The sequence below is a fragment of the Pseudorasbora parva genome, chromosome 5 (assembly GCF_024679245.1).
Source record: "Pseudorasbora parva isolate DD20220531a chromosome 5, ASM2467924v1, whole genome shotgun sequence".
NCBI classification, from domain to species: domain Eukaryota; kingdom Metazoa; phylum Chordata; class Actinopteri; order Cypriniformes; family Gobionidae; genus Pseudorasbora; species Pseudorasbora parva.
In genome coordinates this window covers 49,998,413-50,024,944 of record NC_090176.1, presented here as the reverse complement: position 1 = coordinate 50,024,944, position 26,532 = coordinate 49,998,413, and the positions used below count along the sequence as shown (strand labels likewise).

The 26,532-nt window shown below is 37.7% G+C and overlaps 1 protein-coding gene across 3 annotated transcripts in view; it reads right to left on the bottom strand.

Annotated features, from left to right (window-relative positions):
• rab3gap1 (RAB3 GTPase activating protein subunit 1) overlaps positions 1-26,532 on the bottom strand; it is a 68,623-nt gene that overhangs the window by 41,984 nt on the left and 107 nt on the right. For all 3 annotated transcript variants that reach the window (XM_067444646.1, XM_067444647.1, XM_067444648.1), the window contains exons 2-13: positions 26,389-26,444; positions 25,028-25,103; positions 24,817-24,949; positions 24,662-24,740; positions 22,361-22,480; positions 20,125-20,290; positions 17,858-17,957; positions 13,060-13,141; positions 9,942-10,010; positions 7,263-7,336; positions 3,258-3,350; positions 1,633-1,802 (exon numbers count right to left, since the gene is read on the bottom strand). In XM_067444646.1, coding sequence (XP_067300747.1) covers positions 1,633-1,802; positions 3,258-3,350; positions 7,263-7,336; positions 9,942-10,010; positions 13,060-13,141; positions 17,858-17,957; positions 20,125-20,290; positions 22,361-22,480; positions 24,662-24,740; positions 24,817-24,949; positions 25,028-25,103; positions 26,389-26,444 — 1,218 coding nt within the window. The remainder of the gene's footprint in view (positions 1-1,632; positions 1,803-3,257; positions 3,351-7,262; positions 7,337-9,941; positions 10,011-13,059; positions 13,142-17,857; positions 17,958-20,124; positions 20,291-22,360; positions 22,481-24,661; positions 24,741-24,816; positions 24,950-25,027; positions 25,104-26,388; positions 26,445-26,532) is intronic.

Genomic DNA, 26,532 nt, shown 5'->3' with positions numbered 1-26,532 from the left:
ATAATGAAAGCTGTTCCTAGCAAAGATGGAATGATTAGGAAAGTGGAAGTGAAAGTCGTCAAACAAGGTCTGACCAAGATTTACTATAGACCTATCTCAGAATTGATTTTTTTAATGTCCCCAACCTAAGTCTTGTCAAGAAAGTGGTATCTTAAAGATGCCAGGTGGGGAGTGTCCTGGCCCTGCCAGTTGTATTAAGTCTAGTGACCTCTAAAGGCTATTTGGAATATAGCAGGAAGTTTGAGGAGTGTGACCTCATTAATGAGGGACGATGATGTCATTATATTCAGACTCAATCTGACTGTGAGTCAGAGACACCATGAGGTTGCACATGTTGTGGGCTTCTTAGTCCAAGGACATTTTCTGTTTGGAGTTTGATGGGGCATTCTTTGTGAGTTTTGCTGATTTTGTTATCTTTAAGTTAAATGCATTTTGTATATTGAAATTTGATGTATTATATTGTTTGAAATAGCCTGCATGTTTTTCATGGTTTCATGTGACATTGCTTAACGTCTTTAATGATTTGTTTGTCAAAGCAGTTTTTGTACACATGTATCAGTGCTTATAATTTCTTTCTTTTGTATTTGTATTTTCAGTTTTACACCATTCATTCAGTAAACATTCTCAAACATCACTTCGTGGTTCCGGGAATTATTGTATGAAGGAGTTTAACTTGCTGGATAATTGAAAGTGGACTCAATGAGGCCAGTACAAGATGCATGGCTTTAAGTTGACGCAAATCGATCAGGTTCGAATCCGCCTTTTGCCACACTCGCTTTACTCCCTTTTCCCATCACATATCAGATCGGAAAGGCATTTCTTTTCAATAAAAATTAAGAAAATATTAGAAAAGGGGAAATAAAGCATCTAACGTGTTTAATAATAAGTGTTTTTCAGTAAGGGGTAGGTAAACAGACATGTGCCGAATTAGAGACGATAAAAGTAAGTGGGTCCAATATCATGGGTCGTAAAAAGTGGGTGGGTTTTGTCCCACACACACACACAATGGTTCCGATGCCCATGCCTCACACTAATCACGCTGCTGATTAGGCGCATGTAAACCATAGACTGTAAAATAATATGGACGTAGTGTCCGTGACGTCACCCATTGGATTCTGAAGAGCCGTTCTGAAGCGTAAAGTAGAGGCGAGCTGGCCGTTGCCATCTTGGTGACATGTCATAGCGAATCACGCCCGCATAACAGAAAATGGGCAAAGAGGCGGGATGTGGGCGGAGCTTAGGTGACGCAATGACTATAGACGGCGGATAAATGGCAGTCCACCTGTCAATCAAAATAACCACACCCTTAATTATGCAGAACTTTAAGGCTTTATATAATGTAAAAAAATGAGTTATAAAAACATTCAACCCCCTCACAGTCGTCATGAAGGGCAAAATTAGCCCTATAGGCCAAAACCACAATTTGTACCAGGCTGTAAACATGTTTTTTTCTGCTGTAAAGTTGGGCAATTTAACATGAGGCTCAATGAGAGTCTGCTCCTTCTGGAGCCACTCTAGTGGCCAGTCGAGGAATTGCAGTTTAAGTCACTTCCGTATTGGCTTCAAGACAGACCGCAGGAGGTTGCCGCTTGGTAAATACCCAGCATGCTCTCCGTTGGAACAGCTCCTCACCAGCAGGATGGAGTTCAGCACGTCGTTGTTAAGAGGCGACTCCTCGACCCGCCTGTGCCTCCGTATGCGTTTGCGTGCGCTGTGAACCATGTTGGAGACGGACAGCTTGTGGATGGGCACAGCAGCCGGCTCCGTCAGTTTGGACAAGGCTTGAGTGATGTCACTGTTTTCTGTGGACACATTGCAGAGGTGAGCGGAGTCAGTCAATCAAACAATGCACAAAAAACACACAATATAAACCGATCAGGCATAACATTATGACCTAATATTGTGTTGGTCCCCTTTTGCTGACCCCTTGAGGCATGGACTCCACTAGACCCCTGAAGGTGTGCTGTGGTATCTGGCACCAAAATGTTAGCAGCAGATCCTTTAAGTCCTGTAAGGTGCGAGGTGGGGCCTCCATGGAGCTGATTTGTTTGTTCAGTACATCCCACAGATGCTTCATTGAATTGAGATCTGGGAAATTTGGAGGCCAGGTCAACACCTGAAACTCGTTGTTGTTCTCCTCAAATCATTCCTGAAGCATTTGTGCTTTGTGTCAGGAGCATTGTCCTGCTGGAAGAGCCACAGCCACCAGAATACCGTTTCCATGAAAGGCTGAACATGGTCTCAGCAATGCTTAGGTAGGTGGAGCATGTCAAAGTAACCTCCACATGGATGGAGGACCCAAGGTTTCCCAGCAGAACATTGCCCAAAGCATCACACTGCCTCCGCCGGCTCGCCTTCTTCCCATAGTGCATCCTGGGGCCATGTGTTCCTCAGGTAAGCCACACACACAAACCCGGCCATCCACGTGATGTAAAAGAAAACGTCATTCCTCAGACCAGGCCACCTTCTTCCATTGCTCCGTGGTCCAGTTCTGATGCTCATATGCCACTGTTGGTGCTTTCGGCGGGGTCAGGGGTCAGCATGGGCACCCTGACTGGTTCGCGGCTATGCCGCGCCATACACAACAAACTGAGATGCTCTGTGTATTCTGACAGCTTTCTATCAGAACCAGCATTAACTTCTGGAGCAGTTTGAGCTCCAGTAGCTCGTCTGTTTGATCGGACCACACTGGCCAGCCTTCGCTCCCCACGTGCATCAATGAGCCTTGGCCGCCCATGACCCTGTGGCCGGTTCTCCACTGGTCCTTCCTTGGAGCACTTTTGATAGATACTGACCACTGCAGACCGGGAACAGCCCACAAGAGCTGCAGTTTTGGAGATGCTCTGACCCAGTCGTCTAGCCATCACAATTTGGCCCTTGTCAAACTCACTCAAATCCTTACGCTTGCCCATTTTTCCTGCTTCTAACACATCAACTTTGAGGACAAAATGTTCACTTGCTTCCTAATATATCTCACCCACTAACAGAAGCCGTGATGAAGAGATCATCAGTGTTATTCACTTCACCTGGTCATAATGTTATGCCTGATTGGTGTATAAGTGATGAGAGTTGAGCAACCGCTAGTGAAAACTGATTAAATTTAGCGAATGATAGTGCACTGCAAAAAAAGTCTTATTAATAAAAAATATAAAAAATAAAACCAGTGAAATGTGTCTCAAGAAGACGCTAAACTAGTTTTTCATCTAGTAAAGACATATGTGGTTAATTAATATCTAGAAGGAAATTTTCAGGATGACCTTTCCCTTCCTCTTCAACCGAGTTTCTCCCCAGAATCTCCTCCGTGGTTTCCTTCCGACAGCAAAGCTTGAAGAACTCCATGAGAAACTCACCTGAGGATCAGGACAACACATCAGACACACATCTAATCCTCATGCTTGCGCTCGCTCTGCATGTCTCTGGCCACGTTTACATGCACACTTTTTTGGTCATTCCGATTAAAATAATTCCGATTGAAAGATTTAGTGGACTGTTTACATGAGACGTTATTTAAACCGATCTAAGGTTTACATGTGCTGACTTTCATTCGCAATCATCACAGAGCAGTTTGTCTGCCGCACCAGAAATGTCAACTCTTTCCTCTCCAGCAGCTGGAATGTGTTCACGGATGCCATAGCGACTCTCAACGGCCACCAGGACTTATACGGTTTTATAAAACTATTTATTTATTGTAAAGTGTAATCATCTCAGAAAAAAATTATTCTTCTGTCAGGCGCAGTTGAAGTTAAAAGTGCCTGGGACAAACGCTGTCAAGATACTACGATGTAGCCAGGCTATGTCTGTCATTATTCCAACATTATCTTCATAACGAAATTAAAAGTTTACCCCTCAGAAAAATTAACTTTCCTCTCAACATTATAGCCTGGTGTGAGCGCGCTGTGTATCATGTCATGTAAGGACACACACTGAAAAGTAATCGGGTCAGGTCGTTTACATGGTGACATTTTTCGTTTGAGCCGTTCATGAAAAGGTTTATCCCTATGGAGCTAGAAATATGACAAAATGATCTGAATTTGAATTGTATAAATCTGAATGATTGACAAGTGCAATCTAACAAAATTGATTATGTTGCATTTTACATAGTACTGAATTTGAAGTTTTTAAATGTTGAATATAGAACATTTGAAATTGAACACATCTGAAATGTTTTTATGTCGAAATTGTATAGACATGTATTTTCAAACAACAGATATTTTGTTCTGAATTAATAGACTGTAAATATTCAGTTTTTGAAAATACAGATTCAAGATTTCAGATGACGAAGAAATTCAGATCATCAAATTCAATATTCGCAGAAATACAGATCTTACATAAAGTAGGCCAGAGGTCATCATTAGGGAAGAGTAAAGGATGTCAGAAAAGTCAAACGGAGCACCATCTGATCATTTCATTTCCTATTTGTAATGGAATAAAGAGAAGATCAAACGGCCCTTTTATACTTTTTTGTTTATTTTAGATTAATGCACGGAAAGAGATTTGGCTAGATTTCTAATTTTTTGTGTGGTTTACCACACAATTAAATAAAACAGGCCAGGTGCTGAATAATATTTTATATATCGGATACACATTTATTTCCGTGAAACGCGTTAAGTTGCCTGATCTAGGACCGGCTAGTGATCTGTGAATGTCATGCCCATAGACTGTTAAAAAATAGGTCACGCCACATTAGAGCATTTCCCATTATTATTGTTAACAACTTCAGCCCCACCCCCGAAAGAAAACTCATCGGATCTACATTCATTCACTCTTTCAACTTAACTGTATTAAGCCCCTTTCTGTATTAGGCCCCCGGTTCTGTTGTGTGTAAACGATTTTTCGCTGCTGAAATCGAACAAAAGCACTCAATATTGCATCTAAAATGTAAGTGACTTTAAGTGAATGTTAATTAATTGTTTATGAAACTTTCATATGAAAGCAGTGTCATTTTCAGTCGTGATGGTATTAAAGGGTTACTTCAGCGATTAGCATATGGCTTTGTATCAGTAGAAACCCTGGAGTATATTCAAATGATTGTGCTTTCCCCCCTCATATCTCCCTGAGGCAAGAGATTTATGCATTTTATTTCTGGAAAAATTCCTCCTATGATGCAAATTGACGATTTTTGCATCATAGGAGGAATGTTTGCCCAGAGGCTAAAGACTACAGCCAGCAGAGGGAGCCATTTCCACATGTTTTGAATCTGCGCATGGGGGATGGAGATCACACTCAGCTGGCAGGGAGAGCTCAGCTTGCAGACAGGATCATTTAAACGGAGCTATGGTGAGCAATGTAAGTCTTTTAACTTCTCAAATTCATTTCTATGAAAGTTAAGCTTGTAAAGGCATGATCTGAAACGCGTGCCAGACTGAACTCGCGTTGTGAATGTATGCCGCGAGTGTAGTCGCGATTACCTCAGCTCTCATCACTCCTGCAGTTAGTGCTCAGTGCTGTGATACTTGCGCGGTGACTCACTCATTATATTGAACAGACACGTTCAGTTTTTAATTGTAGTGTCTTCTCTAACTCAGTCACTGTAATCAAGTTGGTGGCGTTGGGAATGGCACAGGGCAGCGAAGCATTCTGGGAATTGTAGTCTTTCATCCCCATGAGACAAAAATACATTTTCTGTCTTTTCTCAGTCTAGAAGACACCAAATTCAAAAATAATTTCACATTTCTACTGCATTGATGACCCAGTTTAAATACAGATTCATCTTCCCAGCGCTGAAGTACCCCTTTAAGGAAAGCTTAAACGCTCTAGTGTTGTAATTTCTCCTCGAGAGGCTGCACGAGCGTCAACAGCGCCACCTTATTATCGTCACTTTATTATATATTATTATCCACCACTATCGATCGCCACTTACTCTAAATTAACGCACAAACATTCGTGCATTTGGGTGATTCGCTAGATATTTTTTGTTTCAATCAGGCTCTTGTCCATCGGGCAAGTAAAATAATTTTTCACTTGTCCCTTCAAAAAATCCACTTGTCCCGGACAAGCGTTAATGTCAAGCCCTGTGATGTTAATTCCACTATTGTATTATATATAATTGTTCTACAGCATTTAGTTCAATTACATCAGAAGTGTAAATTACAGAAAAAATATCTCTTATTTTACCTTTTCAAGGGGAAAGTTATTAAATTACAGTAACTAATTACTTAAGCCCCTTTCACACTGCACATCGGACCCGCAATATTCCCGGAGCATTGCCGGGTCACCTTCTGTGTGAAAGCAACCACGTCCCGGGATTGATTACCGAATTCGACCCGGGTCGGGGCCCTAGTAATATTGCAGTATTCGACCCGGGACGAGCGCTGTGTGAACAAAAGCCGAAACTAATGCCGCAACGTGTACGTAGTTATCGTGCGACTCCTAGAGCTTGTTTTTTCAATAATACAACCCTGCAGTGCCAGAAGAGCTCGTCGGTGTTTTAAACGCAGAGAGTGTTCGTATACAAAAGAAACTAAAATTAAACAAGCAGAAATGAGCGCAAACTGGACACAAGTCGAGACCACGGACCTCCTTACTATCCGCGCTGAAGCTGAGATCACTCGCCGTTATACGTCACATCAGGATGTCACGTGTCAACTCGATCCGGGACCGTTAAGTGTTGTGTGTGAAAGTGCACATATTACGTTATTTCGCTGGCAGTGTGAATGGACCAAATCTAGCGGCCTGGGAACAAATGCCGGGTCGCATTATCCGCGTATTTGCTGGTATCGCAGTGTGAAAGGGGCTTTAGTGGACTAAAGTAGGGAATAGTGAGGGTTCACTATTGTTCAACCATGGAGAACGACAGATGACGTCAAATACTTAGATTTGAATTTCTGCAGTTTGAATTTTAGAAAATTGAATTTGATGATTTGAATTTCTTCTTCATCTGAAATCTTGAATCTGTATTTTCAAAAACTGAATATTTGCAGTCTATTAATTATTAGACCATTCAGATGTGTTCAATTTTAAAGGTTCTATATTCAACATTTAAAATATTCAAATTCAGTACTATGTAAAATGCAACATAATATTCAATTTTGTTAGATTACACTTGTCAATAATTCAGATTTATACAATTCAAATTCAGATCATTCTGTCATATTTCTAGCTCCATATATCCCCCCTTCTCAAACCGATTACAATTTAATTCGGTTTGGGCATTTTTATTCCGATTGAGGTGTTTATATGGAGCCTTATCATTCGGATTGGACTTTTAAACCGATTACAGTGCTCCATGTAAACGCACCTTGTGTGTTAGCGGCCGCTCTTACCCAGTAAGCACTGCGGGTTGTCAGCTTTCCGCACTCGAACAGACCAGTGAGGTGCTTGAAGTGGATCCAGATCGCTGCAAGAGCAGGGAAAAAAAACAAAGTTCCATCACACAGATTCATACCTTGAGAAAAAAACAAACAAGTTATACAATTTAGCTTTTGCATTGCAATCTAGACATTTTAGTCTAAATGCATGTGATCACTAGCCTAGAAATCTGGACGCACCCTAGCGGCAGGAAATCTTATCTGCCCGCGAGTGTCGTCTAGCAACTCTTAATACTCTTCTGAGCTGTAAACGCCAAACTCTGGTCGGGCCAATCACATCGTGTATAGAGTCGGAGGGCGGGGCCATAATGACGACGGCCGAGTTGCGTTTGCGTGCTTCTAGTAAACACAGAAACTGGCGAACGGCGGTCTTTCGAATCAGCTTTGACCGCGACTCTGGAAGACTTGGAGTTAAGCTTTTCTCTGAGAAAAGAACAAAGAACGGCACTGAAGTCATTCTTAAGAAGGGAAGATGTGTTCAGAGTTTAGCCGACCGGATACGGCGAATGTTTAATCTGTCAGCGAGCTCCGCTTCACCTTCGTTGCTCTGGTTGGTGTAGCGCTATCCTATCGCGTGCAGAGGGAGTTTGAAAGACAACCGTTTATCCGCCCCTCGGATTGAGCCGTCAATGGAGAGTTTCCAGACCAAACATCTTGATGTGGGTCTGGCTTGTCAGGCTATGTGATCACTACACTGTCTATAATTAGATATTTGTACTGTAAAAACTAATCAAGAAACATTCTTAATAAAGATGCATTTTCTTGACAGGATAAATTACTAAACAGCAAATTACCGTGAGCTCAATCCTAAAAAAGCGCTGTTAGTAAATCTGGCCCTAAATCTTGTTATCTGCCAATGGGGTCAGAAAAATGAACTTGATTCAAACGTAAAGCATGACTATTTTCCTGACTCCATTGGTAGATATTTGTTCTTGTTTTAAGCATAAAGTCACTTATGTTTGGATATCTGTATTGGAAAACAAGACAAAAATGAGGAATACATTTTTTTTTTGCAATCTAACTGCAAAAAGTTATCTTTTCACTTATTATATTTGTCTTCTTTACAGTAAAATATCCAAGCATTCTTAAATCAAAATACTTTTACTGGAGAAGCAAAATGACTGAAGATATTTAGTCTTGTTTTCTGATCAAACTTGAGTTTTTGCATAAAACAATTTTTAAAAATCTGCCGTTGTGGTCAGAAAAATAATCTTGTTTTCCCTCTTAATTAAGTTATTTTTTCTGACCCCATTGGAAGATATTTTTACGAGTTTAAAACACTTCATTTTGACACATTTGTCAGAAAACAAGACTAAAGATCTTCAGTCATTTTGCTCCTCCAGTAAAAGTATCTTGATTTAATAATGTTTAGATATTTATACTGGAAAATTAGATACTTGAGAAGCAAAATGTCAAAATTTAGCGATTTTTTGCTAAAAACAAGAACACATATCTGCCAATGGGGTCAGAAAAATAAACTTATTTCAAACAGAAAATATGTTTATGACTCCATTGGTAGATATTTTGTCTTGTTTTAAGCATAAACTCACTTATGTTTAGATAATTATAATGGAAAGCAAGACAAAAATACTGAGGAAGAAAATAATTTGTCTTATGTGAAGAATTATGTTCTTACTTAATACATGTGCCTAGTTTTCTACCACAAATATCTAAACATTCTTAAATCAACATACATTTACTTAAGGAGCAAAGCGACTGAAGATATTTAGTCTTGTTTTCTGATCTAAATAGTTTTTGCTTAAAACAAGGAAAAAAATCTGCCAATGGGGTCAGAAAAATAATCTTGTTTTCCCTTTTAATAAATAAATTTTTCTGACCACATTTGCAGATATTATGACATTTAGTTTTGATGATTTGTTTCTAAAAACAAGATTTAATATCTTAAGTCATTTTGTATCTTGATTTAAGAATGTTTAGATATTTATACTGGATGGAACACAACCTAAAAACTGAGGAAGAGCATCATTTTTGTGCAGTGCACGTCCTTCCCAAGCGTTGAGTGCTGATGCCATCGTAAGCAATGACTAAATAAAAACTCACGCAATTATGGCGTTTTCACGATCAATCGCGTGTGCTTGTGAGAGCGTGTGAAATAAGAGCGCTCGCGGTTGGCTCGAGCACACTTCATTGTGTGAATGTTTGCTTGAAATCATTTAAAAAAACTCTTTCTGTACTTCAGAAGTAAGAGTTCATCAGCACATGCCCACACACCGAATGAGACTTGAGAAAACAACACAACGTGTTAATGTGATGCTACAGCTCACCGAGCAGCACTTCATCACTAAACTAAAAGGCGTAAAATAATGCGGCGCGAATCAATTTTGGCTTCGGTGTTTTTAAGGCGGTGCTCGCTTCCCCCACCTCTTCTTCTTCTCTTGAGCTGTGAAAAATTATTATGGGTAACAGGTTCTTTACGAGGTGATGAAACATAGATCTGGCACTGACATCAGCTGGAGTTGTTTTCGCGCATCATGCATATTCATGAATTACTCACTGCTATAAAAAACGATTACATCGCTGTTCTATTTTCATCATCCACGGTGCAAGCACTGTGTGTGTGTGTGTGTGTGTGTGTGTGTGTGTGTGTTCGGTGGAAACTTGGAAAATACTCACGAATAAACATCATTGTCCACAACGATTCCCTCCGTCAGGTTCGGCCACGTCGTTGCAAGATGCAGCTCGCTGAAAAAGTGTGACCAATCAGAACATTTCAAAAGAAAAAAATGCTTTTCTTACTTAGTATTTTTGTCTTGTTTCTAGTCCAAACATCAAAAAATTCTTAAAACAAGAAGCATTTACTAGACAAACAAAAGTAATTGTCTTGTTTTGGGAAGAAATAACTCAAAATTAAGAGAGTTTTTGCTTAAAATAAGCACAATAATCTGCCAATGGGGTAAGAAAAATAATCTTCTTTCAAACAGAAAACAAGATTATTTCGCTTATTTAAAGCAAAAACTCTCTTAATTTTGAGTTATTTCTTCCCAAAACAAGACATTTATTTTTACTTGTCTAGTAAATGCTTCTTGTTTTAAGAATTTTTAGATGTTTGGACTAGAAACAAGACAAAAATACTAAGTTAGAAAGGCATTTTTTGCAGTGTAGCATCTGACCTGAAAGACCCGGAGGCATTGATTTACTCTCGTTTCAGCCTCACTATCCTTCTCTAACCTTCTGATTTCTGGCAGAAACTTCAAACTCCTCATACAGCTTTCATGGGGTCTCTTGCCACTAAATTTGGGTCAGGAGGAGTTATTATAGCTTTTTGATACCATGTGTGCCACATGCATCTACATCTCTGGAATGGAAGTGATGTAATTGTCATTGACCGTTCATGAGGAGTTTGGGGTCAGTGCCACCTACTGGACAAAACCCTGCATGGAGAGAAATGACTTCACCCTAAAATCAAAGCATTTAAACGCCTTCAAATGAACCTTTACAAATGCAAAAACAAATCAATCAGTCAAAGTATATTTGTAGAGTTCAATAGCAAAATATGTCATGATATTATTTGGTGTACTGAATTATATTTTATGATTTTTATGCTGATTGAGAATTGAAAAATCAAAAAAATATTAGCAAACTAAATTATTATTTTTAGATTAACTAAAAGGTTAGGGTCAGTAAGAAGTATATTCTGCTCACCAAGGCTGCATTTATTTAATCAAAGATACAAAAAACATAAAAAATGTGAAATATTATCAATTTGAAATCTGTTTTCTTTGTAAATATATAGTAGTGTCATTTATTCCTGTGATCAAAGCTGAATTTATCATCATTACTCCAGTCTTCAGTGTCACATGATCCTTCACTAATCATTCTCATATGAGGATTAGATGTTAAAAACATTCGTTGATGAAATAGAAAGCTTTTTGTCACATTATAAATGTCTTTGCTGTCACTTTTGATCAATTTTAATGCATATTTGATCAATAAAAGATTAAATAATCTGAATTTAAACATCATATATGAGTGGTAGTGTATCATAGTTTCCAAATCAGCAAGACGTGCTGATGAAATCAGCAAATGCTTTAACAACATAATCATAAATGTTTCTAAAACAGCAAATCATCATATTAGAAGGATTTCTGAAAGGTCTAGTTTGAAAACAGCATTTTTAATGTTTCTGAAAGAAGTCTCTTATGCTCATCAAGGCTGCATTTATTTGATCAATACAGAAACCAGTACTATTGTGAAATATGATTACAATGTTCTCTATGTGAATAAATATTAAAGTGTGATTTATTCCTGTGATCAAAGCTGAATTTATCATTATACTCCAGTCTTCAGTGTAGTGCTAATTTCTTCAGCTATTGTTTTATTTAATCTCAGTCTCAGTCCTGTGTCAAATGTGCTTTATAGTTCTTATCATATTTAACCTTGTCCTTTTTTTGTTTAGCTAAGTTTAAGTCGACTAAACGCCTGAGCATTTTAGTCCAGTTTTCGTTTTTACATTTTCCAGTCTCATGGAAAAAAGGTTGTCAACGATGTTTTTTTGACATATTTTCATTAACGAAAAAACAGCTTCAGTGTCACATGATACTTCAGAAATCCTTCTAATATGATGATTTATTATATTTTGAAGCTTAATGTTTTTTCATAACCTGTGATACCTTTTTTCAGGATTCACGGATGAATAAAAAAAAAAACAGCATTTATTTAAATAGATTTTTTTTCTCACAATATAAATTTTTACTATCACCTTTTATCCATTTAACACATCCTTGCTGAATAAAAGTATTACGGTAATTTCTTTCAAAAAAGAAAGAAAAAAATGGCTGACCCAAACGTTTGAACAGTAGTACAGTCAAACCAAAACAGTTTATTCAGACACCTCCAACATTTCCTCACAGTTTATTCGCCATAGCTTAGAAAAAGGTAATAAAATAGGACAAGAACTCAAGAGTTAAACTGTGTCAGAAAAAATTAATCTTGATAATGGCAGATAACTTTGATAGAAAGGTGTGTAATGATTATAATAACCAATCAGCTGTTAAATTTAACTACACAATTAGATAATACCAGTTTAGGTCAACCAATGACAAAGCAAAGCTTTATTTTGTTCAGTCTGTGGTGTCAAAGGTCACATTAGCAATTAAAGAAAAAATGTCAAAGTGTCTGAATCATTTTATTCCCAAATTTGACTGGAAGTCACCGTATGAAGAATGTTTGAGTATGTCAAACATTTTTTTTTTTTACTTTTTATTCATCAATGAATCCTGAAAAAAGTCTCAAAGGTTATGAAAAAATCTTAATGCAGCAAAAATGCAGTTTCCAGCACTGATAAATAAATCCTCATATGAGAATGATTTGTGAAGGATCATGGGACATTGAAGACTGGAGTAATGATGATAAATTCACAGGAATAAATTAAATTTTAAAGTGTATTAAAATAGAAAACCATTATTTTAAACTTTAATAATATTACACAATATTAAAAAAACAAATCTGTATTTTTGATCAAATAAATGCAGCCTTGGTGAGCAGAGAGACTTCTTTCAGAAACAGCAATGTTTCCAAATTAAATATGTTTAGTTCTTTGCCTTACAGTAGTGAGAATATGTGCTTAATTGCCATGAAAACAATCTTAACCTTTGCCTTTCTGTCGATGGCACTGCTGCATTAATACGGATTATGATCTATTTCTTCAGATTTCCCTTTAATGCAGTTTGGTGTAAAAAGAAAAGCAGCTCTGAACATTATCTATCGCCGTGACCTTTGAGCACAAACGTACCTGATGGGATCTTCACACGCGCCAAAAGGAAGTTTGCCAAACTCCACGCCGCCCACCTCTCCGGTGAGAAGCGCATCAAAGTCTAAAAACAACACATACACCTTTTCATTTTATATTAACTTTGACTTTCATTTTAGCTTATGATCAAAGTAATATAGAGCAGTGAAATTAATCAACTCAGGATATACGTTGAATATTATCATCTGACTGTGTAAGCACCTTCCGCACTGCTTAATACAGAGGTAAACACTCATAGCACAGCGAATCCACTGAGTAAATGTAATATTGACAGAGATGTTCGGCTCGACGCGCATGCGACGCCATGGCAACAGCAAAAGCTTCTCCAGAGTATCAAATAAAAACTTCCACATCAGCGCATACACGGCAAAATATGATGTTTTTCCCTTAGGATTTCTGTCTTGTTTTCCAGTACAAATATCAAACATTTTTAAAACCAAGATATCATTCTTGGTGTGACCGGGCCTTAAGTCTTGCTTTCTGAAAAACTGATCAAAATGAAGTGAGATTATTATTAAAACGAGAACAAATATCAGCCAGTGTTGTCAGAAAAATCTACTTTATTTAAAGGAAAAACAAGATTCTTTTACTGACCACACTGGATGATCATTGTTCAAAAAAACTTAAAAGTAAAAACTCACTTCATTTTATAAATTTTTCAAAAAACCAAGTTAGGGCTGTGTGATATTGAAGGAAAATGCGATATGCAATATCTTCCTAAATAATGCGATATTGCTTTTACTGTGTAAAAATCTATTTAAATTATATTAAAAAAATGTAAAAACCTGAAAATGAAACTATTTGTTTCACATTCTTTCTGGGAAAAGAAAGCATCGCTACAACTTCTGAAAGTGACCAGTGGTTTTTTTGCAAACATTTATGTCACAAATCATTCACGTTTCGGTTTGTGTGTGTGTGTGTGTGTGTGCGCGTGAGCCTGTTTATGTGGTTTATGAGGACACAAATTTGTATAACTACATGGGTATTACACTGGTATTACACTATAAATGTGGTTTATGAGGACATATCAAATGTCCTCATAATTCAAATGGCCTTAAAAACATACTAAATGATGTTTTTTGAGAAAGTAAAAATGCAGAATGTTTCCTGTGATGGGTAGGTTTAGGGGCAGTGTGTGTGTGTGTGTGTGTGTGTGTGTGTGTGTGTGTGTGTGTGTGTGTGTGTGTGTGTGTGTGTGTGTGTGTGTGTGTGTGTGTGATGGGTAGGTTTAGGGACAGGGGCAGTGTAAGGGGATCGAAAATACGGTTTGTACAGTATAAAAACCATTACGCCTATGGAGAGTCCCTGTAAACCACATAGACCAATGTGTGTGTGTGTGTGTGTGTGTGTGTGTGTGTGTGTGTGTGTGTGTGTGTGTGTGTGATGGGTAGGTTTAGGGGCAGGGGCAGTGTAAGGGGATCGAAAATACGGTTTGTACTGTATAAAATCCATTACGCCTATGGAGAGTCCCTGTAAACCACATAGACCAACATGTGTGTGTGTGTGTGTGTGTGTGTGTGTGTGTGTGTGTGTGTGTGTGTGTGTGTGTGTGTGTGTGTGTGTGTGTGAGACAGCGCAAGACTGCAAGTTATTGTTTTTCGCAAATTATTGCGTTTAATAAAGTTTTTTTAACGTTAGGCAAGTCCCCCCCATCTTCCCCAAGTAACAGTCGTGTGCTCAGTCTATTCTCTGCTCCATGCATCGACCTAAAACGGCCACTTTTCACAATGTTGAAGTAGCCTATTAAAATCATTCAGATATTGGGTGCCGTTTCCATATGTACATTTGCGATATTTCGATAATTTCGATATATTGCACAGCCCTACAAGTTATAATATATAATATTAGTTGGGTAAGTTTCTCTAAAAATGTAATTAATTACTAGTTACTTATTACCTCTTCAATAGTGTAATTAGATTACTGTACAAATTACTCGAAATTTTCTCCAAAAAGTATTTAATTACTAATTACTTTCTACATCCTAAATCAACCTCGAGTTAAAGGTCCCGTTCTTCACGATTCCATCTTTCAAACTTTAGTTAGTTTCTAATGTTGCTGTTGGAGCATAAATAATACCTGTAAAATTATAAAGCTCAAAGTTCAATGCCAAGCGAGATATTTTATTTAACAGAAGTTCCCTTTCAAAGCCTCCAGCGAACGGCCGGTTTGGACACCGCTGCACTTCCTGCTGTGATGACGTCACTAGAACCGTTTGTTGACTAAAGCTCCGCCCACAAGAACACGCAAAATAGGGGGTGTGGTCTCGTTGCTCTCCCACGTGGAGAAGAGCGCGCATTCAGCGCTTGCATCGCCCCGTTATGGTAAGAGGCAGGACCATTCCGGGTAAAATGCGCTAGGCTGCTGTCCAATCACAACACGGGAAGCGCTGGCCCAATCAGAACTCGTTACGTGTTTCTGAAGGAGGGACTTCATAGAACAAGGAAATCATCAGGCCGTTTTTAGGACAGAGGAAAGAGCGCTGTACAGATAAGTCAATTGTGTGAAAAATACTGTTTTACACGCGAAACAAGAACTCATGTTATATTGCACACTGTAAACATAATCAAAGCTTCGAAAACACGCGAAGAACGGGACCTTTAAGCGATTCAAGGATAGACATGAAATGGCTCTTTTAATTCATTCAAATATATAATATAAAACTACATTTATTAATCTTATCAACTGACCAAAGTATTACAAATGTAAGAAGGATACATAAAAACATGCATTTTAAAGTTAAACTTTAAATGTTGATGTTCATTCCACTATTGTATTATATATAATTGTTCTACAAACAGCAACATCACACACTCACTAAAGTAAAAAAATAAAATAAAATCATAATCAAGCACACCTTAAAGAATGTTTAGATATTTGTACCTGAAAAGAAGCCAAAAATACTGAGGAAGAACTTTTTGCAATGTACCGAATTGCAAAACGTCAATACACTGAAAAAATGCTCTTCTTATTTAGTATTTTTTAACAAGAAAAAATATCTTTTGTCATTTTAATTATCTAGTAAATGCATCTTAATTTAAGAATTGTTTAGATATTTAGACTAGGAACAAGACAAAATTACTAAGTAAGAAGAGCATTTTTTTGCAGTGTAATAATGTTGTGAGAAACTGCAAAAATAAAATAGCTTTTTCCTTAAAATAGCTGAATAATGACAATATTGTCTTCTGTAGAGCTGCTTTATGTCAACATTTTTCTCTTATTTGATGAAGTTTGCATCATTGATTGTGTTATTTTCCTGTTTATTACTGTGAAACTGCTTTAAATCCATTTCGACTGTATAAAGCACTATAGAAATGAAGCTGACCTGACTTGAGTTGACTTAATAGTTCTGATTAGAGCTAACCTGATCGCTAACTTCCGTCTCAATGACCTCTCAGCTGCTCTTACTTGAAAAAAAAATGCATTTCTTATTTAGTATTTGTGTCTTGTTTCTAGTACAAACATCTAGAAATTCTTAAAACAAGAAGTATTTACTAGACAAGCAAAACTAAATTGTCTTGTTTCGGGAAAACAAGACAATCATTTTTGCTTGTCTAGTAAATGTTTCTTAATGTAAGAATTTGTAGATATAGACCCTTTTACTGTTTGTATACAATGATGACGTAGCAACGTATGCGCGCGCATTTTGGCAACAATCTGTGGCGAGAATCAGCAGCATGTCAAGCTACGTGAGCGGATTAAGCAACACAAACCGAGAAAGTTATTTTAAAAAGTTGACTTTATCAAATGGTATTCGGCTACCAGATCCGTGTACTATAGTGGAGTGGATAGAAGACGTTAACAGATGGCCAGATATAACTTAGTGGTCGGATATATACGTATTTAGTCGAGAAACCGAGCGTGTACACCCGAGACAAGCATATAAATCACTGGATGCTTATGAATACGTCGTCTGTGGGCATGTACAGAATGTCCAATACAATGTTCTATATTTATTCTTATCCTTCACACAGACATACATTTATCCTTTTCCTTACATTTTATGTTATTGATTCGTGTCGACACTTCTGTTTAAAGTTTAATTTTGTAATGCTATAGTACTTTAATAGCAACTATGTTGCTTGCATACATTTCTCAGATGGTTATTTTGCAATTAAACTATTAATAAAATCATTACAAATGAAATTGATAAATACTGTGATTATTGATATGATAATCTGGGGGTGGGGGGTACATTATACACACCAGTGGCAGCCAATGTTCGGAGGTTTATTATAAATAATTAAGTTTCAAGTGCAGTAAATGTTTTACAAATTATTATTTTTAAGCGAGCATTTTTATGTCCTCGTTCCAATCAATGCATTTAATCGCCTGCGTACCGCCGGTTCTTCTGAAACGGCCGTGATCCTGTCAGAATTCTATAAAACTTAAGCCCATTGGTGGAATAGCGATTAGTGCAACCAAAAACGCAACAGCCAGATGCTGGGAATACATTTTGATGCTGGGAAACCGTTTTGATAAACTTTCGGAGTTGCTCACACGTTAGAACCACTAGGGAACAACACCACTTCCGTTGGCAAAATGCGCGCGCAACTCTTTGATCACGTGGGCTGTAAAAGGGTCTATTTAGACTAGAAACAAGACACAAATACTAAATAAGAAATGCATTTTTTGCAGTGCTGAAAGCCTTTTAATGAATAATAACAGAAAACATGAGTGTTCAGTGCAGACGGTACGTCCGTGAAGTCATCAACCCCTCCTTCACATGGCTTCCCATGAGAGCAACACACTGACACACACTGATCTCAGATCAGACACACACCTGGCGGCTGCTGAGGCCACGAGCACTGCTGCCAGTCCTGAAGGACGTACGTGAATCGAATGGCGATGTTGATGGGCGGCAGCGGCATCAGTGGACAGCCCTGTGGACACAAATCGCCAAGAGAATGAAGGAGACATACAGTAAACATTACAAAAAAGTACAATTATTACATTTCAACTGAAAAATTGTGACCCTGGATCACTTCACCACTCGTGCCTCTCACGGGTATATTAGTTAAACTAGCAAAAGTGGATTCGGACACACACTAGGAGTTCCTGCGTCGTGAGCTCAAGATCAGTAAAATAGGGCCCTAGTCGCTTATAAAACAATGACCTAAAACACTAACAACAGGCAAAATTATAACATTTCTTTACAAAACAAAAATAACACTCATGTTCAGAATTCCCTGCGGTTTATGTTACATGATCCACATTACATTACAGCACAAAATTAGTTTCCTCTTCTGTAGAGCTTGTAATGACATTGAAAGGACAGCACTTGCATTTTAGATTCAGAATATCCAGTATTTCAGTGTGATATTACAGTAGAAACGCTGGAGCTCGACACCAGTCCGGCGTCTCACGGGTATATCTGTGGCAATAGCCAACAATACATCGTATGGGTCAACATTATACATTTTTCTTTTACGTCAAAAATCGTTAGGATATATTAAGATCATGTTCCATGAAGATATTTTGTACATTTCCTACTGTAAATATATAAAAAATGTATTATTAGTAGTAATATGCATTGCTAAGGACTTCATTTGGACAACTTTAAAGGAGATTTTCTTTTTATTTCGATTTTTTTGCACCCTTAGATTTCAGATTTTTAAATAGTTGTGTCTCGGACAAATATTGGCCTATCCTAACAAACCAAAAATCAATGGAAAACTTATTTATTCAGCTTTCAGATGAGGTATAAATCTCAATTTCAAAAAATGTAACCTTATGACTAGTTTTGTGGTCCAGGGTCACAAATGCATCTTTTAATGACAAGTAAATCCAGCTAATTCATTTAACATTAAATAAAGCTGCCAATGCATTTGAGTTTTGACTAGAAAAGTGTTTAAAAAAGGACAATGAATAAAGTTGTTTGCAATGCATTCAACTCGTAAAAACACTAATAAGAAGTCCTAATACAAAGGAAACTTCGCCCCAATTTATATTAGGTGGCCTTAACTACTATGTACTTTCATTAAAAAATAAGTACATTGTGTTCATATTGTATTGCAAAACACTTTTGCTGATATTGAGGTGGGAGGGGGGTAGAGTTAGGGACAGGTGTGATGGGACGGGTCAGTTTAAGGGTAGGGTTATGGGTAAGGGAAGTGTCAAAAGTGTAATTACAAATGTAACCACAGAAATTAATTACAGACATAATTACATGCAAGTATTTTTAAAAATGTAAATATGATGTAAAAACAACATGTATGTACACAATAAGTGCATTGTATCAAATGATTAATTACAATGTTACTACATAGTAGTTAAGGCCGACTAATGTAAAATGAGTCCGGAACTTCAGTACACTTTAAAGTGCCTTTATTATGCGTTTTCGGATATTATCTGTAAATGCAATGCTGGATGAGCAACAGCATCAAACCTCACCACATAAATCATCAACCTACTTCATACAGCATGTGTTTTCACAGTATAACGTGCACAGAAATCACATCTGATCAGCATGTTCTCTGTGTGTAAACCAAGCGGCAACCTCCCGCGATCTCTCTTGAAGCCAATACGGAAGTAATGTAAACTGCAATTCCTAAACTGGGCACTAGAGCGGCTCCAGAAGGAGCAAAATCTTATTGAGCTCCATGTTAAAATTCTCAACTTTACAGCAGAAAAAAACATGTTTACAGCCTGGAACAAATTGTGGTTTTGGCTTATAGGGCTAATTTTGACCTTCATGACAAATGTGAGGTGGGTGAATTTTTTTATAACTTATTCGTTTACATTATATAAAGCCTTAAAGTTCTGCATAATTAAGGGCGTGGCCACTTTGAGTGACAGGTGGATAGCCATTAATCCGCCGTCTATAGTAATTGGGTCACCTAAGCTCCGCCCACATCCCCCCTCTATGCCCATTTTCTGTTATCCGGGAGTGACTCGCGATGACACGCTCACGATGACAGCTCGTCTCTACTTTAAGCTTCAGAATGGCTTACCGGAATCCGTGACGTCACGGACACTACGTCCATATTTTTTTACAGGTGTAAACATGCCCTGAACACGTGAGAGCAATCGCTTATCATCCGAACTCACAATCTTGTTCTTGAAGATGTCGAGCAGGCCGGACAGGTGGTTGTATTGGCTGGGCACTTTGCGCAGATGCACAATCTCAAAGTCGGAGCGGACGCCGGGCCCCTGACACTCGCCCGCGAACATCCTCCTCCATTTCTGCTGGATCTGTACAAACAGCGGCACGTGGCTACAAAACAAAAAAGAGGAGACGTGTAAATATATCACATGCAGGGTTTTTTCCTATCATGCTCTTTGGGCATTTTAACACAATAAGCACAAGAACACCTTTTATAAGGGACAGGAACAATCTGGTACATATAGTAATGTATATACTGCAAAAAATACTTTTCTTACTTTGTATTTTTGTCTTGTTTCTAGTCCAAACATCTAGACATTCTTAAAACAAGAAGTATTTACAACACAAGAAAAAGAAATGGTCTTGTTTTTCGGGAAAAATATCTAAATAATAAAATAAGCCAAATAATCAGCCAATGGGGTAAAGCAAAATAATGTTTGCTTACCCCAGCTCTGTTTGAATTAAGATTATTTTTCTTACCCCATTGGCAGATTATTTAGCTTATTTTAAGCAAAAACTCTCTTAGTTTTAAGTTATTTCTTCCCAAAAACAAGACAATAATTTTTACTTGTCTAGTAAATGTTTCTTAATGTAAGAATTTTTATATATTTTGACTAGTAACAAGACAAAAATACTAAGTAAGAAAAGCATTTTTTTGCAGTGTAGCATTCAAGTTATTTTAAGGCATGGAGAAACATGTAGATTTACACAGGAAAGAAAACATTTAAATATAACATTATTAAAGATGAGTTGTAAGGGATAAACTGATTAAACACAGGTGGACTTTGGCACTAGTTCTTGTGCTCTGCTGTTGATCTAGTTGGTGAACACAGACACTAAAACAGCTCAACAGCGCCACCTGATGTCAGAACAGCAGCAGTGCTGTTTACTGCAGCAATGATGGAATTGCATTTATAAAGAAAATGCTTGTTTTTAATTAATCACACAGCGTCAAAGCATCTCTCAGCACCCATAACTCATGTCATGATATGAACAATTACAGTGAATATATTACGCACATTACAACACATCACACAATGCAATATGCAGAACATCCACAAAGCCTTAAAAAGGCCATAAAGTCCATTATATGGAGAAAAATCCTGGAATGTTTTCCCCTTAATTTATTTTTGACTGAAGAAAGAAAGACATAAACATGTTGGATGAGATCGGGGTGAGTAAATTATCAGGAAATGTAAGTGAACTGATCCTTTAATATGTTGGGGGGGGTCTAATGTTATTTTATGCAGTCTGACTTATTTCCACTCTTAAAGAGTTGATTCTCATGATAAATATGGACAAAAAAAAGAAAGAAACAGGACGTATGACGAGTATTTCTGTGCCAAACACACTTTTTTTATTTAGTTTTTTTGTCTGGTTTCTAGTCCAACATCTAAAAATTCTTAAAACAAGAAGTATTTACTAGACAAGCAAAAGTAATTGTCTTGTTTTGGGGAAAAATAACTCAAAACGAAGAGAGTTTTTGCTTAAAATAAGATAAATAATCTTACAATGGTGTAAACAAAAGAATCTTAATTCCAAAAACAAGACAATAATTTTGACTTGTCTAGTAAACGTTTCTTAATGTAAGACTTTTTAGATATTTTGACTAAAAACAAGACAAAAATACTAAGTAAGAAAAGCATTTTTTGCAGTGTACACTCCTTCAAGTGTGTGTGTTTGTTCCTGGTCATGAGTGGAAACCGGAGGTGGTGAGTGAAACTGCATCAGTGTGTGTGTTTTGTTGGCAATCGACACATACGTCCATTTAATTTGAACAACACCAAAGAAGATTGAATAGAAAGTTATCCAGGGATAATGGCATGATGTATTGTGTGTGTGTGTGTCATAGGTTGTGTGTGCTTGTGACTCTTTAGCTCCGCCCATTGCACGCCTCCACGAGCTCGGCTGTTTTCAGAGAGAATCGGTACAGCGTATCGTGTTTTTTATAAATATGATAAACTAAAGACTCTTGGGAGATATGATGGATGCAGTACTACTCTAAAGATGCTCAAGATTAACACGAGACTGGCAGAAACTGTGTGTTATGTGCCCTATAAAACATATTTCACAATGACAAAGAGATGGATGTTTTCCAAAATGTGCCAATACAGACAGGTGTGGAAGTAAGCACGTGTTCATCAGAGATACAGGAGCATGCTGGGACTCAAGCTCACTCACCAGCCTGTGTTTGCCAGAGCGATGGACACAGAGCTCAGCAGCAGGTTACACTTGGACTCACTGACGATGGCTTCACAGTTTGTTCCAGGAGAAATCACCACGAACTCACGCATACCAAACCTACAACACAACAGTGACATGCGTCAGGATCAGACGAAAGGATTCAGACACACACTCAGATACAAACATGTGTTTCCTTTGCTGAACACAAAATATCAAACAGTTGATGGACCACATTGACTTCCATAGTATTTTTTTCCTACTATGGAAGTATACCATCATCCATCAACTGTTTGATTACCAACATTCTTTAAAATATATTATTTTGTGTTCACTAGATCAAATAAACTTATTCAGGTTGAGGGAGAGTAAGGGTCTTTTCCCATCTACCTTGTTTGGTCCGGATTTTCAGACTTTTCGGTTTGGTCCGAATGAAAATTACAGGTAGGAAACCTCCCCCGGACCACAATCCGGACAGATGGTCAGACGAAATGAGGTAGTCTCGGTCCGGACCAAACATTTCTAGTGTGAAACCATTATCTGTATGGTTCGGACTTTAAGACCATTTACTGTTATGTTTAAATATTATAGTGCTTTTTCTAAATTTCATCTAGGCTATATTGATTATGAAAAGTGACAAGAGGTGCATTATGTCAGAAGACAGGAGGTCAGAAATGATTTTGACCACTTCATTAAGTTTTGTTTTGTAGATTTTTTTTGTTTTGTATAAATTGTATTTGAAATAGGCTATTATCAGACAACAATCGCTACATGGAGGCGCCGGAGCGATCACTTGCATTGCTCTTGAACACGTCTCAAAAATAAACCTAAACTCTGCCTATTAAACCAATCAATGTCAAGATGCAGCCCACATTGATGACTAGGGGTGTGCCATATCATGCCATCCATAATATATAATACCAGTATAAATGTTTACATGATAAAAAAGTGTCATATCATCATCATATCATCACACGATTACGTATGGTGCATTTACTTTCCCTAGCGCGCACAACAACACCTGTAACAGCAGCATGTCAGCCTCCGATGACGATTTAGTACCTAAAAAGGAGCTACTTGGTTACAAGAAGTCAGCCCTGTTGAGAACTGATATAGCAATGACAACTTAAAGCGGTTATTGATGTTTGCAGTGCAATATTTGACCAGAAGGGTAACATTGACAGTTATTTTCATCAGTTACGGCTCCTTAGATCGAGCATTTTGCCTCCTTTGCCTCCTAATCCAAATATTTATTTGAATTAGTTATAGAGAGAGCAAGAGAGAGAGAGAGAGAGAGAGAGAGAGAGAGAGAGAGAGAGAGAGAGAGAGAGAGAGATTCATGCCTGCGTCTATTCAGCGCCTCTCTTAACAATGACGATATGCGTTTTTTACTTTAAATAGAAATGTAACCCTATTGTTGGTGAGAAATATAATGTAGTGATCCAGTAGCTTAGCTATTTGATTGTTTAAAGTCGTGGGGCGGCATTGATAACAAGTTTCTGTTCTCCTGAATGTACAGCGCGATCTTTGCTCTCTGTATGGGAGGGACGTGTATGTGTGTGTGTGTGTGTGTGTGTGTTTGTGTGTGTGTGTGTGTGTAAGTGTGTGTGTGTGTGTGTTTTTCAATAATGAAAAAATGTATACAGAGCGATGATTCATCTGACTTGGAACTATCTGTGCATTAAACAGTTTTTTTACACACCTTCCAGCCAATCAGAATCGAATATTCAGAAAGACCATGGCATAAATGACTTAAATGTTGTTATAGTTTTACTTTAGATTGCCAGTGAAAACACTAATAACTTGTTACAAAGGCTACTTTGCTTTCATTTGACTTGTGCTGTGTGTGACTATAAAGCTGCTGCTGCCACCTAATGGCAATAGATTTAAACTTTGAATTAAATATTCTCTCATCAATGACAGTAGCTTATTGGAAAAGGATGGACGATGACCTTCATTTTGTTTGCACTAATAAATGCTGCTGCCTACCAGCTGCAATCACCAATAAAACTTTGTTCCATGTATTTTTTTCTATATCGTCATAAGTATCGTTATCACAAATATTCTTGAAATATCGTGATATAATTTTGAGGCCACCCCTAATGACGACAGGACGCAAGTATGTCATGTCATATAAAGTTCTTTAGTGCGCTCACATAATTGCAGTGTGAAACCAAACTAAAACTAACCAAATGTATCAGATCCTGAACTTTGGTTCGGACCTTGGTGCGGACTTTCAGGAGTGAAAAGTGATGACAAAATGACAATTTGTGTGTGAACTATCCCTTTAGGTCTTCTTACCATCTGACCAGACAGTGAGCTCGAGGAGGAAAGTCATTGTTCATGCAGAGCAGATCCTGCATGGCCAGCGGATAAGCATCTGAAAGCAGAAGACACCGTTCAACACACGCAGAAGAGGTCAAAGGTCAGCTGACGAGATCAAAGGCCAAGCGTACCTTCCTCGGGTTCATCCCTGCCTTCACTCTCTGCTGACTCCTGTTTCAGACAGTGATGTGTAATGGAGAACTTGAAATCCGCGAAGTTAATCTCTTGACACGTCTCTTCCCAGGTGCAGCTGGTGTATTCGCCCTGTTAGCATCAACACTGTTAACTTCTGCATATATCGTTTCATATATCAGTCGTGTGATGGTAATCATGGGTAATGACCTTCTCCGGTGGTTTCCCAAAACGACAACCAATCAGCTTCCAGTCATTGAGCACCTCCTCAACCCTGGATATGAATCTACAGAGATGCACGAGTACAAAACCTCAGTGTAAAATGGAGAAAATTTACATTTGCATAATACAATGAATGCTGAATAAATGCACAGTTGAATAGCTCAAATGTTTCCATGTGTTATGCATAACAGTTACTGTGCCGTCATATAAATACCAATCAATAGTGACCATGAATGAACCAACATGCAAGCAACAATGCAAACAACATTTAAGCAACAATTACAAAATAAAAAAGTTATAATGGACAAATGGACAAAAAGCTTCCTGTTGATTTCATTTCATGTCAATGAATCGATCGTAATTTAATGAAGGGTTCGGTTTTGAAGTGAACAGGTGCTTTAACGATGAGTTTACCATCATCTGTCACTAAACACACACACACACTTGAGCTTAATCTCATCAATACGTGCTCATTATTCAGGCTGCGCTCATATTCATATTGCTGAAAAAACCCGCAAACCGTCAGATCTTTGTGTCATCATCTGTGGTCTGAATTCATGTTGGTGTTGCATTAAAAATCAAATCATAATATACAGTTGCTTGTTTCTTGCGGCACAAATAAATCAATTGTGAAAATCTGCAGTGATTCTGGATGAAATGACGACACAGTTACCAAAGCTGCTACGTATGGAAGCCCATTGACACCACATAAGAAAAACAATCATGCTTAGGTAAATCATAATTATGACATAAAATATACTTTTTGTGTCACAATCATGTACGACATGGAACGTAGAAATTATGACATACTAAATAATTTTTTACAACATGAAAAGTTGAAATTGTCACACTGAGTTCTATTTATTACGTAAAATCGAAATTATGTTGTCAGATTTACGTAAAAAGTTGAAATGATGACATACTGAGTGATATTTATGTCAAGAGTTGTAATTATAACATACTAAGTCATGTTTATGACATGAAAAATCTACATTGTGACAAGTCAAATGAATCCACAATAGATTTGAATGATCTTGCAGGTCAACAATAACTATTTACATAATTATTTTAATTAGTTGTAAATCTCATAACGACTTAGTATATCATCATTTCGACTTTCCATCTTATAATTCTTGTTTAGTATGTCATAATTTCGACTTAATCAATATTACAATGGTTTTACCAAGTCATGATGTTTTATCTAATGTGGCGGCAATAGGGTTCGTTTCCACTTAAACACACAAACACAAGATGACTTTAGTGCACATTAACTAATAAATCCGCATGTGAAGCCGCAGAAACGTGTGATTACTGCGGACATGTTAATGTTTATATGTGTTTTTCTGTACCTCTCCCACTCCGATGCGGTGGTAAAATCAGTGATTTCAAAAACTTCAGACTCGGGCTGAAAGAGAAACCCGTGACAGTTAAAGAAGCGAATAACGCAGACACCTGTCAAATAACTGCGAGCATTCATATGACACATGACATTG